General features: G+C 38.8%; 2 protein-coding genes across 2 annotated transcripts; both read right to left on the minus strand.

The window, feature by feature from the left end:
• Positions 1 to 776: 776 nt before the first annotated feature.
• On the minus strand, positions 777 to 13,336 carry jpt1a (Jupiter microtubule associated homolog 1a). Its single transcript, XM_074682339.1, has 5 exons — positions 13,113 to 13,336; positions 11,179 to 11,321; positions 5,417 to 5,514; positions 5,126 to 5,153; positions 777 to 2,239 (listed from the first exon to the last, which is right to left on the minus strand). The coding sequence occupies exons 1-5, from the start codon at positions 13,166 to 13,168 to the stop codon at positions 2,106 to 2,108; spliced, it is 459 nt and encodes a 152-aa protein (XP_074538440.1). The 5' UTR covers positions 13,169 to 13,336; the 3' UTR covers positions 777 to 2,105.
• Positions 13,337 to 14,471: 1,135 nt separating this feature from the next.
• sumo2a (small ubiquitin like modifier 2a) lies at positions 14,472 to 17,276 on the minus strand. The gene is made up of 4 exons (XM_074689737.1): positions 17,200 to 17,276; positions 16,169 to 16,300; positions 15,786 to 15,857; positions 14,472 to 14,673 (listed from the first exon to the last, which is right to left on the minus strand). Exons 1-4 carry the CDS (start codon positions 17,218 to 17,220, stop codon positions 14,608 to 14,610), a joined length of 291 nt encoding a protein of 96 aa, XP_074545838.1. The 5' UTR covers positions 17,221 to 17,276; the 3' UTR covers positions 14,472 to 14,607.
• Positions 17,277 to 18,271: the final 995 nt, after the last annotated feature.

Below are 18,271 nucleotides of genomic sequence, written 5' to 3' on the forward strand. Positions count from 1 at the left end.
TGCAATATTCTCAAACAATCAAATCACGAGTATAAAAAGGGATGTAGAACATGACCCTACTGGATAATTGTGGGGGGTTTTGATTGTTTCAAGGATTTTTGGGGGGATTTGTTAACTATCTGGATCCTTTACTCACCTATACAGATGTTATCTATTTTATAACTCTTTACATTTTTACGATTTTCCTCAGCATTGTAACAAGTCATTCATAATTTAGCATTTAGTTTCCTGTTATCTTGGGTCTTGAAGTTATAAAATCATCTGCCCACTCACTCACAGTCAGGAAATACACACAAGTCTGAGCTCCACCAAATAACATCCCACAGGATGTTACACTATCACAATGTAATTATGTTTGATAGCAAGCCAAAGGACTGAACCACCTCAATAAGGGCAGGCTGATATATTTAGATGCTCTTTTTTGTCTGTCCATGGGAGCAGTTCAGTTGTGGCTTTTGGGTCAAACCAACTGTAGAGAGAAGGGATTAAGTGGAGACATGTTTAAATCAAAAAAGTTCATTATACTTCAAGTCAATGCTAGGAATATAAAATTTACACACTGATAAAATACCTACTGAAAACCTGAAAACAGTCTAAAGCCCCAAAAATGACTGTTTAACAAATCAAAGCCTATATCATGTGCAGAATGCTGCAAAAGTTTATCAATGAGCACTGTTTCTGGATATATTTCACCTTTTGTTTCACTTCTGCTTTACTAAAGAGAAACACTCCAACTACTGTCAGACAAAAACCACACACTGCAAACACAGTCATGGTCAAAATTGATTTTTAATTTTCATTTCCACTTGTGCCATTTCTTGTTTTTCAAATTTCTGCAGTGTCTTACATCCAGCAACAGGAATCAACAGAGGGTGCAAACAGGAATGTCTTGCATCATAACACATAGTAAAAGTATACAGCACAGGAATTACATTTCATGGTCCTGAAATGTAGGTTTGGTTACGTGACAGCTGGTTGATGCAGCAGTCATCGACGCACGAGACTCGACGGGACCAGAGGAGGAGTGAATCTGAATTTTGTTTCAAATAATGACACGTGAAATGTACATAGAAGACTGCATTACTGTTCCAGTGAGCCGGTAGGATAATAAGAAATGAGCAGGTGGGTAAACTATACAAAAAAAAGGCTGAGCTGTCATAAGGTCACTTGTCAAATCTAGGATGGGTTTGCCAGTAACTTCAGTATCAGGATCAACCACATTCCTGTGCCAGGGTAATACTGGTAGGATGCAACTGCAGAAACCCAACCTTGTTTGATGCTGTAGCCTAACACACAAACAGGCACACTTCATTTCAGAAGAAATTTTACCTATAAAAACACTCGGCACTCAAAATCGGCACTGGGGTTACAATAACCTAAGTTTGGTGACTACAATACAAAAAAGGCCTTTTCCAATCCAGTTCTCTGACATGGGACCTTCAGTAGTTATCTGAAGACAAATGTTTGCATCCTTCAGATCATGATAACAGTAATTCATGTTGCTCCTGTGTGGACGATATGAATCTAATCAGTAGAAAGTTTCCAACTTCATGCAACAACGATACAACAATTTTTGCACAAAAAAACTACCAACAGGTTAAATTAGAAAAAGTAAAATTCACAGTTATGTTTCCTTTCACATTCAGATCAGACATGCATGCAAGATGGGTTAAAACTGAACACAGTGTGGAGGAAACAGCTTTTTCCTTGCTTGTGTTCTCAAAACTGCTCTTACAGTATAATCACATACAGGCTGTGTGCTGTCGCGACAAAGCTAGGGGTGATATTCCACTAGTTGATATGAGACATGATCCTTGTACCCTTTGTGGCAGTTCTAATGCATTACAGGGGTAGAAGGTGGACTTTGATCCATGTAATTAGAATTACATAAAGTGCTTCTGTCAAAAAGAAACAAATCATAAAAACAGTACAAACAGTTCTCAGAAAAGAGGTATCAAAACAATGCACTTGGAGAAGACTGCTGTCTGGTAGACGTCAGAGAGAGTACCTGCTGTACACACAAATGGGCTGGGGGTTCTTGGTTAAAAACAAACCAAAGATGAATTCAGACATGAGAGGATGTAAGGAGAGCAGATGGCTGGGATTTAACCCAGGATGAGGCTGGACTTGCCTCCCGGGGGGTTCCTGCGGCCAGAGGGTAGACCTGCAGCTGAGTCCTCAGCTGGAGGTGCTTCGTCCTGCTGAGCTGGGGCAGCTTCAGGCTCAGGAGCACCGATGTCTGAGCAAAGAGAAGAAAAGTTACAGAGCCCAATTAACACAGAATAAGTCAGTCTCTTTCTGTCTGCAAACAGGTTTTACCTCTTCAAAGTCTAATGGCTTCAACTGACATATTTTAACGCCTCACATCACCCTGAGGAACCTTTTAAGCACGCACTATTTACCCACTTATTGTGAGACCGTCAGCTTGTTTTGGCCTCAGTGGTTACAGCTGAATCAGCTACTGCAGGACTCCAACTAATCACTTTTTACAGTTAACTAGTCATAGATTTTTAACATGATTAATCTGTTTAGATAATGAGCTAAACCATAATTTAACTGCATGATTTAATTATAAGCTAGCATCTTATAAATGTGACATTATTCCTTTACATACCAGTAAAAGACTACTTCAACAACAGAGCTAGTGCACTTAATTTTCTGTTTCATGAGGTTTGGAGGCAGAAAAAGAGCAGAGAAAGACAGAAAAATTTGAAGTGTTTCAGTGGAAAGGTTTTGAGGTGAGGAACTGAAAAAGGAAATGAGAACATAACACGGTGTGGCTTTAACTTCAGCTGGTCAACCAAGTTTCTGTTGAGTTAATGGTCAAAGTCAGGGCTTTGCTTGTTCCACTCTCTGCAAATAGCACAATGTGAGAAGTCTCAGTCCTCAGGCGCACAAATGTGTGAAAACTGTGCCCTTTCAGAACATAAAAAACAAGCATGACAACAACAGTAATTATACACAATTACAGTTGGTGGAAACTAATTTCCTCGTTTTTTTTCCACCAATGTTGCCAAATCCCTTAATCTACCAGTTATTCAAGTTTTCTTTCCCTCCAGCTTTGTTTTTATGAAACGGTTTCAGCTTCAAATGCATGGGTTTAAGCACCAGTGTTAGCAATGCTACAAAAAGTGCAAGCTAAGAAGCCAATCAGAGTTCTTATCCATATTGTAACTTTAATCATATTCTAACTGCAGGGACTACTTTTGTACACCACAACACAAAATAATGCTTTCACTAATTTCCCTTTCCTCCAACCCAAAAACTAGTTAGGATGTTAACTTTTTTGCCCAGAACAAGGAAAATTTTGCTGAAAAACTTAAGTAAGGAAGTTTATATCTGGTAGATTATTTCTGTGTTGCACTAATGCTTCTTGGCAATATATCTTTTACTGTTGTGAAGTCTGTTTATTCCCTTTTTTATCTGGTGCCACATTATTACAGGACATGCATTTGTAGGATAAGCAGCAGAGATGAGTATGTGGGTTGTACCAATGATATCGGTGCAATACTTTTTGGACTTGTGGAGACGATTTTTTATTGATTTCTGATCACTTCCTCCTGTGAATATTCTGCGTACAAAAAGTCAGCTTTACAGGTTTCCCATGTCAACATCATTTTATTGAGTTTATGAGTAAATACATTTTAAATATTTGATCACTGGATCTGGAAATCTCTGAACGCAAATAAATAAAGATAACTAGAGCAATAAGAATTATCAGTAGCTGTCAATATAGAGATCCTTCAGCCCCATTATTCCACAAATTGCAGTTATTAAAATTCCATGACATGGATTTCAGGATATTACAAATCATGACCAGAGCTCAGGCACGTGCAGACGTAAGGGCGGAGGGTGCTTAAGCACCTGCCCCTTTGCCCCTCGATGCCCAAAGTGCCCTTTTGTCAAATTTATGTTTTGTTGTTTTTTTTGTAAGTGTGCCTGAGAAAGTCCAGCTGTGTTGCCCAAAAATAATCTAATATTGAAATAGGTTAGATTCAGCTTGTTCGGTCACATGATCCATGACCTGCCCTGACCTGACGTGCCCTGAGCCAAGCACCGCCCTGGCTGTAATTGCCGATGCCGACTGTCGGGAGACTCAACTGGTCTGGTGAGTAGGTTTTGCAGCGGTAGCGTTTAGTTTCTGCACAGCTTATTCTTGCAAGACTGAAGTTAAAGTGAGCAATAAGCATCCTCTGTCTCAGCAACTGTTGAACGTTCATTCTCCAAAACTGAGGCGAAAACAAAACTTGGCTCTAAGGAGCTTCTTTTACTGGCAATTGAGAAGGAAATTACAGTCAACCTCAGTGAAGTCATTGACATTTTTTATAGCATGGGCAACAGAAAGTTGCTATTATAACTGCAGCAAATGTTTAATTTTTCGAAATAATAAAATAAATTAAATTAAAAAAAGTCAAATCAAAAACTAGAAATAAATTAAAATCTTTGCATGTTTACTGAATACTAGATCTCTGAACATAAATTAATAAAAATAAAACAGTAAACTTTCAATCGTTTTGATCCCTCCACTATTGTATTGGATAATCTGTTGCTGGCTGATGAGCGTGACCGATGCGTGACATGTCACGTGATGTCAATAAAGGTCAACAAAGGCATACTTAAGTATAAAGGCTAATGATGTCAATGGATTAAACCATTTCTAGTCCATTCTTAACAGGAACCTGTTACTGATACCCATCCCTAGTTCCACCCATGAAAAAATGCCCAAATCTCCTCCTTCAGTGCCAAACAGGTTGTTTTGGCTCTGTTGCTCTGTTCACGTCCCTTACTTTCTCTGTGAAAGCCACAACTCGGTGGAGCCCCTTTCTAGATCACGTTGAGAACTGAAATTCTATCATGAGATTTACATCAAACTGAAACGGTGCTATAAGCCACACAATACTGACCTACTGATATTTCTTGTTTTTGCTCCTCTGGATCATTCTTGTAGCTGGTGTGTGCCTTTAGTGTGCTTTTTTCACTTCCTTTCCCCCTTTGTTTCCTTCTAAGTTCTGGACGAGAACTGATATTTCTGAAAATTACTGCTGAATTCTATCGGCCTGTATTCTGCCGAGGTCACCTGAATTTTCCCAAATGAAGAAGTGTGACTAGAAGAAGACATGCTTACCATTAACATGCAGACAGTTTTCTCCATCCTAAAAAAAGAACACAAAAAGCAGTGGTTATATCTGTCTTCCTGGATTAAAAAGGAATGATGAAGTTTGTTTTTTATTTGACTGTCACAGGGGAAAATCTTTTTCTGTCATTCATGGCAGACAGTGAATCAAATGAAGTGAAACAAGCAGGGAAATTCCTTTTACAATAAAAACTAAGTCTGGCTGCTTCCTTATACGCTTTTTCTGCTGTACAGTTTCACTTCATGACTTCTGACCACCACTCATGTGAGGCCTGCTCTTACCGTAGTGGGGGCGTCTGGAGAGTGGTTGGAGGTTTGATTCCCTCCTCTTCTCAATGGGGCTGATGACTCGCCACACAACACACCTGTAGCACTGCCACCTGCAGACACACCAAGACACAACAAATTAGACTGACGGGAGACACAATCGAAACAAAGAAAATTAATACATTAAAGAACCACAGTCACGTGAAAGACGTGATTCATCTTTTTGGGACAAACGACAACTGAAGCTCATTCCATGTCTTTGTTTTCAGACGCTATTAAGCTGGTTTAGTCTGTTCCAAAGAGGTGCAAAGACAAGTTGGTGGACCAATGTTGCCATCCTTTGGCAATGCACGACAAAGATGACTCACAGCATCAGACAATGTGGACAAAATATCTTTAGAAAGAAAGTCGGTTAGGAGTTCCAGGGTAGTGTGCCATATCCTTTATTATCTTGATTGTTTTTTTTCTCTAAAGTTAAGCAAACATTTTGAATAAATTAGTAAGTGTAGCAGTTCAGTGAGTAATTTATGAGCCATTTTACTTATGTTACTACGGTTTTTGTTTTTGTTACCTGCAAAATCACCATAAAGGGCACGAGTGAAGCAGAAGTCTCGGGAACAGGAAGAGCACGCAGTTTTTTTACTACTTATCAAAGAGATGTCAGTAACTTCACCACGCACATCAACCCTTGAGGTAAGTCGTATATACTGGTTTTATATTGGATCAATAAATGGCAAAAAATAATGACTCAACAACCTAAGATTGGACATTGGACTCTGTTATAAGCACCTAAAAAATATCTCACTCCCACACCCAGGCTGTAACTAAAATCAGGTCAGAGTAGTCACTACAAGTAATATGCATACACCCGACACCTGCATTTTTAGATAAAGTCATGTTAGACATGTTTCTGTTGTGATTTGTTTAGCAGAAAAACTGTCGTTAGTGTCTGTACAGCTGAAGTCCACGTGTAATACTAAACTTTTATATAAATACATCAGTTAACTGATCTATTTCATTTTCTCTGTACTGTTCTGCAATACTGGTCCAACTACAGTCAAGACTCAAGTAAAATAAAGGAAAAGCAGACCCTGTGTGTTTATCTGAAGACTTTCTGAATGTTTACTAGCTGTCCCTGCCTTATCTCTTTTTTGCCAGCTTTGTTTTTGGAGTGGGTCATTACTTTGTATGGTTCATTTGTTGGTCATGGACACCAAACTGGTTATTATTGCTCCTGTGTTTGTCTGGGGATCCTACATGTAACCATGGCCGCATTGTTAGCATATGAGATCAGCTGTTAGCAGTCTGTAGCATGTCAATGCTAACTGGTGCAAGGCCTGATGTTCCCCACAAGGTGAGCAGAAGGAGTTAAGGACGATGTGCTGATACTGAGGTGAGAGCTATGAAGTGAAGACATCGACCTGTCCTTCCATCCATCGTTATTGGGAACCTAAGATCTATCGCCAATAAGATGGACAAGCTAGCCGTGCTAACCCAGCAACAGAGGGAATACCAGGAGGCAGAGTAGCATCATGCAACACCAGACACCAACGCCACATTGGAAGAACTTCACCTGCTGTGAGCAGGCAGGATCCAGGAGACAGAGACTGAACAGACTGCTGAAGAAGCTCAGTCCTGGACCCTGTGGAGGTGGAGGCTGGCTGACTGGACAATGATGGACAAGCTGTCAGCATCTATTTTCCTTTTTTGCACTTTCTATACACTTTCTTACTTTTGTTTTCTTATATCGCTGCTGTGGCTCCTCCTGAATTTCCCCTCGGGGACAAATAAAGTACTTTTTTTTCTATTCTACTATTTATAACCAGGACATAGAACACAAGTCAACCTAAGGCCTTATCTTTCGATGAAATTGTTGTACCTTGTTTGACTAACAAATAGACGTGCACACACCTGTGCGCTCTGTGAGGCCTGTGTCAGACTTACAATAAGGTGTGGTCGGATGCATGAGTGGTGTGATGAGGGAGCGGGAGGGGAGTGTGTCACACTTCTTTTATATTTCTATTGCACTAATGATGGGAAAAAACGTGTTCCTGAAAGCGGGTTTTTGATGGAAATGGAGGCATTGACTGATATGTGGCAGTCGACAGCCATGCTTCAGTGCCAGCTCTCAACAAAGTTGATACAACCCATAGAATGTAAAAAAAAAAAAATGGATGTCCGCTTGCTCGGCTCAAAGTAAGGTCTCCACAAAAACTGCTCCCCTGGTGGCTGGCTGCAGTATGGGTTAAAAAATCCAGCTTTCCAGCCATTCCAGATGGGCTGTGGTCAAACAAAAGTTTTGATTTCATTAGTTATACGAGGTTAAAAACGAGGCTTTACATAACATTTAACGATGATTGACAGCTGCCATCCTCATGTATTTTTTGGGGGGGATTGTAAAATATGTTAAGAAGTGATTAGACTCTCGAAAGAAAAAAATATTTATCATTTTTGTCACCCAGCTCCACTCAGTTTCTCCCAGTATCCCTCATCGTCTCTACTGCGCAGACTACAGATGCACAACTGCTACAATGGCTGCGCCTGTGACGGGAGTATTTTGGCTTCAAAACCGTACAATGATAAATGGCGGAGCCACGCTGTCCACTCTATATACAGTCTATGATACAACCCCACCAAAGAAGAAAAATCAGTTCTTTTAGCTGCATCAATGTGGTGATTTTGGCAATCAGAAAATCACAGGAAATATTGTTTGCTTCCACTGGCTCCAATCCTAGTCCTCAAAGTGCAAAATGAGAGCATCAAGTTTCATTTTAATTCCAAAAATGAAATTAAACAGCTGGACTTTCCAGTTTGCAAAGTGTGTGTTTATCTGGTATAAATAAATTGGCACAACTTGGTGCCTTGTATCTCAGTATCTCAGTCACGTTTACGAAACCGGAATGCAGCATGGGAAAGTCCAATCTCAGAGAAACAGACCCCACAATAGCAGTCCCCTGACATCACATCCTGGCTGTAAGACCCTAATTATGCTGGACTTTCGGTGTAAGCAAAGATCTTCCCACATGCTTCCTACGTTTCCTGCTGTGTCCTGAGGGAAATTTCAAATCTTTGTATTTTCACTTTTTATTTAGAAGTCATTTGGACAACAAAACTGCTCACACTGATTTCACCTTTCAGCCATAATGATGCCTTTATGTGCTGCTTCGTTGGCCTACTACTCAAACTCCTACTCAAACTCCACACTGTAGTGCTGTTTTCATCTGCTGTCCCCTAATTGAAACTGATTGTGTCAGCACATTTTTGTGAGGGGAGCAAGCTCTTATTGTCCGAGTCACTCAGAAGTATGCATGTGAGTGGGCAACTCTTGATTCATTATAAAATGTCATTATATTCTCAGTGCTGTTGAATTTATGAGACCATAGCCACAAATCAGGGATATAGTAATAGAAAAAAGCTGCTATTAGTAAAATCATCTGAACATAATAAACAGCAAAATCTTTTTTGATTTATTGCTGTCTCACCCTAAAAATGCTCCACCTAATCTTTATGACATTACTAATCACGTCAATCCATGACATCATCCACCTGCGCTAAAAATAAATGCCCGCCAAAATTACAGGTTGATTTTGCTGATAGCTTCTTAAAATACAAAATACTCATTAAATATTACGGATCATCAAAAGAGAAAAGAAAGTGCCTTTACTGGTTTGTAAACAATGAAGCCAGTGTCTTACCTCGTTTCCCAACAAAGCAAGAACAGCTTGTATGGAAATTTAAGTCAATATGAACTTTTAACTTACATGTGAAAGCAAGCATTACACAATCTAGCTAGCTTATCAGCTGCATGAAGAGTTTGCACAAGCACCAAGGAGTTTGCACACATGAGTCAGAGCATCTATATAGGTCACACACTTTCCCTTTAAGCTGTTTTTTATATACTCCTCAGCCACTCAATTAGGTACACCCATTCAACTTCTTAACACAAATATCTAATCAGCCAATTATATGGCAGTAACTCAGTGCATTTAGTCATGCAGACATGGTGACTACGAGCTGCTAAAGGTCAAAATGAGCATCAGAATGGAAAAGAATGGTGATTAAAGGGACTTTGAACATGGTATGGTTGTTGGTCTGAGTAGAAAGTATCCAGTGAGCAGCAGCTTTCAGGGACAAAATGCCTCGAGGAGAATGGACAGAAAGACAACATTAACTCAAATATTGACTCTGAAGACGATCTCTGACACAAAACACTTCATGTCACAAAGCTCAAATCATCTCAAACTGCTTTCTCGAACATGCCGATAAGTTCGCCGGGCTCAAATGGCCTCCACAGTCACCAGATCTCAATCCAAAGGAGCTCCTTTGGGATGTGGTGGAATGGGAGATTTTCATCACATTTATCTGCAGCAACTGTGTGATGCTATCATTTCAATGTGGAGCAAAATCTCAGAGGAATGTTTCTAATATATGTACCTATGGCACCAAGAACTAGGCAGTTCTGTGGACAAAAGGTGTCTAATCCAGTAATAGCAAGGTGTTCCTGAGTTACAGCTTTTTGGAAGGATGCCATATTTCTGCTATTCAAAAAATGTGCTAATTTAGACCCCCCGTGGTGCAAAACAAGTCAGTGGGCCAGCTTAGGGACATGCATGGCTAAACACCAGAGGCAGTCACTGTTTCACTCTCAGAGGAAACTGCATCGGAATTCAAGGAAGTGGCCTTTGTTTAGGGGAAACAGCCAGTCAGCCTCTAATGAAACAAGGGTCAAAATACTCCTAAGACAGTGGACTAATATTTCACACAGAATGTCAAGTGTCAAAGAAGAAAATGTTTGAGGAGAAATATATGGAATCTGTCCACAGGCTGTTTTAAGGAACTTTCATTTGTGGATGAACAGCAAATGACAGGTGGTCCCCTTAGTATTGAAGAATCCAGGCTGGTGTTGTGATCCCATTGAGGTACTTTGGATATAACAGTGATAGAGGAGCCACAGAGACCGATATGTCATTGGTGCTCAGATAAGATTCTGAAAAACAACATGAGGTCAAGGTGCACACACTCTGATTCTGGTAAATTCACATATTCCCTTAAATGAAAGAGTTATTATAAATGTGATGACAGGGTCAAACAGGCAGGATGCACTTAGGCACCCTGCCATCATTGTAACAGAGTTCTCCTTCATGAATATAATATGGTGATGCAACAATGGTTGAAGTTTTCCATAAATTGTTTGGTTTCTTTTTTCGTTTAACTGACACTCTTTATCTGCACGTTATTGTTAAAAATATGTGAGGTTTAAAATTGAATTGAACAAGCCTTCCTGACAGAAAACACACACAGGTGATTTGAAAGGAAAAACCACTAAATAAATCTGACATAAGACCTATGAAAATTGGCTCCATTGCATGTGTCACTTCTTCTTAACATTTTGTGTCCTTCTGTGTACAGCAAAGCAAAGGTAAAACATTTTGTATTAAGTTATTTTACCTCTTACTGACTTGTACATGCTTAGAAAGACTTCAACACAGCAACATGAGTAGTTGACTTTTTATTGGGCACCTAATCTTCTCATTCCTATATATTCAGCAATCTGAGTTCTTAGGTTGCCACAACAGGGGATCAGTAAGATCCATGAACCAGAGAAAAACCTACAAAATACTGTTTTTTTTTTCATGGATTGAACAAAACATTCCCTGGAGTCCACTGTCACTACATGTGTGCTCTGGTTTTAAATTTTAAGTTACTTTGTCCATTAAAGTTGATGCAACCTGCTGAGTACATAAAATGTAAAACTAGCAGTTAGTTTGAGGATGTACCTGGTGGGTTGTTCCTCCGATTAGCATAAGGGTCCTCTGGCTCAGCAAAAACACTGGAGGCCATCTTGTTTTTCCGAACAGGGGCCTTTTCTTCATCTGTACCAAATGAAATGTTGGAGCCACCACCAGGAGGGCGCAAAACCCTGAAAAAGAAAGGGAAGATGAGTGCTGTTAGCGTCAATTAGCAGTTTCATTATGTAATTTCATCATGCGTTACCATTTGATTAAGGTGTAACGACTTACACTGCCCACCAGACAGTTCTGTTTCTACAAATCAACAGTTGTTTTCTACCATGATAAAAAAGGGTTACAGAAGGAAATGTTATGAACGTTTCACAATGACTAGCAATAGCCTCGCAGACTGTTGTTGTGAGCTAACAATGGTATAACCTATGACTGGAGCAATGACCAATCAGCATCTGAGAAGAACAGCTCAGCATGTGTAGTTCCATATACATATATAAGAATTTAAATAATTTTTGATTATTATATTGCTCATGTATTTTGTCTTCTTTAAGCATTCTTTACATATAAGTTGCTTAAAGTCACACAATCTGGATCAATGATGATTTTAATGTAAACAATAACAACTTTGGTAGCCAAATGATACCCATGTTATTTAAGTTTTTAGTTGTCATAGTTTAATTTTTGTTGTTGGGCCGAGGTCCAGAAATCATCTTATTTCTTAAATTATTTGCTGACACTCATTTAGGCCTGTTGCGATGCGGTACCAATACCCGGTGCCCGGCAATCGGTACCGGTACACAACAGACCAATTTCCGGTACTTTTTTGTGTTTATGTGGTAAAAAATATCGATTTGTTTAATAAGAAAATACATATTTTTTCAACTTATCATATTTATTCTTAAATATATAACCTTGAAAAGCTGTGTTCATGTCCAGCTTGGAAAATTGCCTACTCTTCCACTCTCTCACAGTTACAAGGATGCATTTAGGTACCTAAACATGGTACCTTTTAATTCTATGTAAACCGGTACCCGATACTTTTGACAGAATTCGGTCGGTACCTATAAAAGTACCTAATTCGGTACCCATCCCTAAGGCCTGTACACCATCACTGAATGGGATCAGGTTCAATCCTAGTATTTACAACATAATCTGTAAATAAACTTCAAAATCCACTTTGGTTACTTGATATTCACAGACTGTAGGGCGTATCTTTACAAAACCAAAGAAAAAAATTTGACCTAAAAAAAATAAATATTGGCATTTTACAATAAATTAAATGCACAAAATCATGCATAAAATACTGAAATACTGAATAAAATGTGAGGCCAATTCTGGCTTATAGGGCTGATACAAGCTAGGTGGATATTATAAATTCATGCTTTCGGTTTTTAAATCACTAGAACATGAGTGATTCTGTTGTGAGGTGTGACCAGCTACAGTAGCCTTCATCGCAATGGGGTTAACTGCAGGACAGGGTGATCAAAGATGTATTATTGTAACACACTGATCAGGTCGAGAACTGATCTGAATCCATGTGAGCCCCACCCAGCTGATAATGTCAGATATGAGGCATTATGTTTGTCTGACTAAATGCAATACAAAGAAAAAGGTGAAAAATGCTCATGAAAACGGCCTAAATACAACCGCAATCTTTCGTGTCGAGCTGGCTAGGAAGCCTCCCTGGCTACAAAAGGGAGGGTACATGTGTGCTATCATGCTAGCTAACGTGAAGATGGGAATGGTCCATCCCCATCAGACAAACAGAGAAGGTGTGGTACTGAGCTAATCTTAGCATCCTCCTCCAACATCCAGCATCCTGCTACCACAAGGAAAGAGTCAACTCATCACGGGCAGGGGTGAGACAAAGGTCCTAAATTATACATTAATCTATGTAGCTTTTCTTCTTGGTGGCTGGCAAGGAGGATTCTGACGGTTTATGGGGAGCAGTGAACGACGCCTTTTACCTTGAACTGCTTTTTGAACCGGGCTCCATCCCTTGAAATGTCGTGGTCGTCGTCATTTTGCTGTAAAAGTCGTAAAGTATTTATAAACCTAACAAGAAATACACAATTATCGCTTTAAAAAGCCGTACTTCACCGCTTCATCATTGTCTATAGCAGCCGGTTGTTCAATGAAATCAACCTGCCTCGAGTCTGAGTGGATCTACGTAAAACTCACCACAAGAATATTGTGTACTTCCGGTGATACTTTCAAAATAAAGTATTCGGTTTTTTTTTTTTTTTTTTTTTACATGTTTTTTACAGCTTCAAGCCGGATTAAAGTCTCTCTAAATTGGTTAAAAACTCTTACTGTCGTTTTATTTAAATATCTGCGCCATTCTCTCACAATGAGATCAAAAGAGTGAAATTCAAGATAAAATTTGAAACGCGAAAACTATTTCATCCGGTCCGTGTAAGACAATTTTTTTATATATATTTTTTTTTTACTTCCAAGGGCTCTTTCTGCATCTACGTCCTCACAAAAATGCTAGAACATTTTCAACCTGTCTTTCATTATTATATTTTTTTTGGAAAGACAATAGAATGATTATACCCTTTCAATTATCAGTGGATATGGGTTTGAATCAACGTTTTTTCCACTCCTTGATATGTTTTTTTTTAACAAATCTATGTTTTACTATTATAGTCATTGGTATCTTCCAGGACAGTCTGTATTTCTACAGATTTAAAAACACAAAACTACTGAAAAATCCCAATATTCTATGTATATATTATTTTCTGTATCTGCTTTTACAAAGTGTTACATATCTCACATCATTACATGAAGTTAAAATAAGTTTAAGTCTACAGTCAGTGTCACAACTGTAGTGAAACATGTTTAGATAAAAAAACCAGGAGGAGCCTTTCTTTACACTAATGACAGGTTATGTAGACAATTTGTCAATGTTTTACACATAAACAAAGGTTCCTCCTGCAGACTACATTACAGAGAGGACAGTTTTGTTAAGCACCACTTGCTACATGATCTAAAGTTTCAGTAAATCAAACAGGACACATGTTAAAAAAAAGCTCAGTTTATTCCAATAGTACATTTTCATAACAACTGATGTGAATTTAAAATGCAGGCCTACTAGACAACAACAACAAAATTCCATCTAAATTTAGAACCTTGTTGACATCAGTATAAAAACAAATACAAGGACCAAGGAGTTTTCTCCAAAGCTTCTGGGGGGAAAAGGAAATCACAATAAGATTTTTACTTCTTCTGTACATCAGAGTCACTGAAGCTTGCAAACTGTCTACACAGCACAGCTCTGACACGTTAACATACAAAAGACAGTGTGATTTTATCTACACCAACTGTACTGCTGCCTTTGAGCATTCTGTAAAAGCATTCCACTGGATGGCATGAACACTGGTCATAAGGATATGAAGAGTGGACATAACAGATGTACAGGGAGGAATAGGGGAGGTAGGGATGTTTGTAGGGAAACAGTCTTTAAAGAGAGGAGCCTCCTGTTTGCTGTTGGAACACATCGATCGTGTCTTCATCCTCCATTTCCAGCTGTAAGAAAAAGAAAAGACTGTCAGTCTTTAAATTTGTTTGTTGAACAGGTCTCTAAAAACTGAATTACTTTTTACATAATGCAAGGAGTAAAAGCAAATGGGAGAGGTGCAAATGTGAAGGAGTTTTTGCATAAATTAGACTAAAAAATAAACAAATTAATTGATCAATACACAAATAAGAATTTTTCCTTAGTGTATCTGTTTGATAAACAAAAAGTGATGGCTTAGCTGAAGCTGGACTTTGAGCTGTATGTAACTTCTCTAATGTTAATAATGTCTGTACTTAAACTCTGCACGATGCCAGCACTGCAAAACATCATATACTTAACAGATAAGATCTGAAAGTGTCCACACATGATAAATTAGAATACAAAGTTTAAGGATAGCTCCACACCAAGATACGGACTTTAACACCTTCACTGGCTTCAGAGACAGACTTGTAATATAATTTTGCAAAATTAGAAAAATTTCAGAAATGAAGCTGTATATTAACTGCAGTAATAAATGTAGTTTCTTATACATCAAATGCTACAGGTAAACATAGAAACGTTTTTCTGAAAGTGAGCAACTTTGAAAACCAGGAACTACTACTGCCACTCTCTTAGAAAACACCCATGGAAAATGTCTGACCACAGGTAGGGGACAACTAGATAAGCTTAAATGGGCCTACAGCAGAAACAAGCATCACATTTCCTTAGTCAAATCATTTTATTTGCCTTATTGAGTTGGAATGTGGTAAAGGGCAGGCCCGAGAGGAGATCTGTAATCAAACAAGTTGAAACTTGCAGTTTCCTGTGTGCTGGCCTAAACACTTTGAAACCTGGCATTAATTCTGTAAAGTGAAGTGCTTGTGCCGGCCATTGCTGCTCCAAAAACAGTACTGACAGTACTGATGTAAGCTGAACAGATGACTTCTAATGATTACTTGCTGTGAAGGCAAATGTTGTCTTAAAGAAGTCAATTAACTACAATGGAGACCTATGATTGTTGGTCTGAACCCTGCTTTGACAGAATTTGGGCAGGTGCTTTTTGATTTTTTCATCGACCAGACTAAAGCGTCATCCTGCAGTACCAGGGTTGACTAAACTTAAATAGAAGTTGCAGTCATACCTGTGAGGGTGTGTCTGTTTCATTGATGGGCTGACCGTCAAATCGAAACCGTATTTGCCTCATTGTCAGGCCCTGCATGGTGAGGGAGAGGGGGAGAGGGGATGAGAGATGCAGGATGTTAACATCACATGACACCCTGCTGACAAAGTGTTCGCTACTAACAGTGGTCTAATACATATTTGGTTGGAAAAGAACAGCATAGAATAGCATTAAACGGAACAAACACTTTATTGATGCCCAACTGGATTGAATTGTGGAGTTAAAAAAACAATTATTAGAACAAGTAAAACACCACAAGACTAGATACATATTGAGTACACTCCTAAAAACAATAATAAAATGTATAAGTAAATAAATAGTTAAATAAATAAGAATAGCCTCACCTGCCGTTCACAATAAGCTTTCATCAGTTTACTGAGAGGAGTGTGCCTTTTGATCTTAAACTGCACCACTGAGCCATCCTGCCCTGCCACCTTCAGGTTGATGTGCTCATTGTTTTCTGTCTTCACTCCCTCCTGTACAGAGAACAAATCAAAGTTTGGAAAAAGTCGGGAAGAGTTCAAAAACTGGTATGAGAAAACACATTAAGTGCACAAAGCAATGTTTCCAGCATGTGAAATGCATTTTTAAGTTTCCTTGTAGCATTGTAAAAGTGATGTACAGCATGAGTACACGACTTATGACTTCAATATAAACTGATTTAAAGCATCATTTGAGTTGGTCTTTTTCCAGACTGCAGCTTATGTGACACTTGTCTCATCTTTGAACACAGAAGATGATATTATGGTGAATTGTGGTTGATGATCTCAGCCAAGGGGCAGCCCCGCTTCATCGTTAGCATTAGCAAGCTTTGGCGATTGTCAATGGCCTACAACCGATTATGCCTACCGGCCTGATCAGAATGCAAATCATATCATGCTCACAATAGCTAAATTTGGGCACAATACTGATGTGCACAATGGATAACCGATATAGATCGGATCTGCTGACTTAGACAGGTTTCGCTTAAACTGTTTATTTAGCTCTACTTGTAAAACCGTTGCCCCAACCATTATGGACTTTTCACTTTTCTGCTAATGGTGCATGGCATCATCACTTAAACGCTGTGTGTTACACGTAGATGGTTAAACAAAACAAATTAATTACCCATTAAAGATCACTTTTCTGCATATTTAATCATAAATGTATTTTTATTCAATACACTACGTGGTTCGGCTAAATTAGCCACGTTAGCTTATTATGCTAACTTTGCTAGCGTGCGTGCTAACACTGTGGCCCCAGTTTGAGCTGTAGTCCTCTCAGTATGCTGATATAAGTAGATCGATTGATGTCATGAACTGGTTTGCGGGTGGAATCCACGCAGAAAAACCCACACTGATCCGCATAGTGAAAAGAACACAAAACATCTTCTCACCTTGGGTTTTTCGTCTGCCATGTCTGCTTCTGAGTCTGTCTGCGCCTGCTCCGTTGCGGCTGCGCTGTCTGGCGCGGCACCTCTGCACTGCACGCAGCCGCGCTACAAATGCACTAGGTCAAAAGGTAAACACTACATGTCCCCAAAAAGTAGATCGCTTGATGTTTTATCATAAGAAAAACAACAAATATATAGAGAGGAAGGCACAGTTTAAAAAAAGAGTGTCTGTTGTTGTTCTTCGGAAGATAGATGGCAAATAAAGATGATCCTGGTTCTGGCTCTTTTAGTTGTCCATCACTATTAGGTACACTGCAAAAACTGAAATCTTATCAAATGTTTTTGTCTCATTTTTAGTGGGAAATTCCTTTTTAGACCCAATATGAGCCAAATTCACATGACCAATCCAGAAAAATGTATTGTTTGAAGTTATTTAAGGACAAAAATGAGGTCTGAATTGCTCATAACCAGTACAAAAATATCTGCCAATGGAACAAGAGAAAAGTTACTTGTATTAAGACATTGTTCTAGTCTCAAGGAAATTTTCAAGCAATTTTTTCTTGTTCCATTGGCAGATTTGTTTACTGGTTACAAGCGATTCAAACCTCGTTTTTGTACTCTGATAACTTGAAACAAGACATTTTTCTGGATTGATAAGTTGAAAGTGGCTCAAATCGAGTATAAGAAGATAATTGTTACTTAAAAAAAGACAAAAACACTTGATAAGATTTCCGTTTTTTGCAGTGTACACCTTTTAGGAACAAGAATCTAAGAACAAACCAACCCTTTTAATTCTATTTCATACATGAAATGGCTTCTAAAATCAGGGGTTTAGATATAGAAAGTTGAGCTTGTTACCAACACCAAAAGAATAAGGGGAGAGTTGTTTTCTAGCTTTTCTGCTGCACTTTTGACACATAAACTATGATGATGAATACTGGACTTCACAAGTATTTCTGCCTGTACTGAGTGTAGCCTGCAATCAAATTTTTCAATTATTGCTACTTTTCCTTAAAAATAATAACAGATTCTGCTGAAGTATGAGGTGTAACCAAGTCAACACTGCTACAGTGTC

Source organism: Halichoeres trimaculatus, unplaced genomic scaffold (genome assembly GCF_033239565.1).
Source record: "Halichoeres trimaculatus isolate MK-OKI-2021-1 unplaced genomic scaffold, fHalTri1.1 fHalTri1_scaffold_2, whole genome shotgun sequence".
Taxonomy (NCBI): Eukaryota; Metazoa; Chordata; class Actinopteri; order Labriformes; family Labridae; genus Halichoeres; species Halichoeres trimaculatus.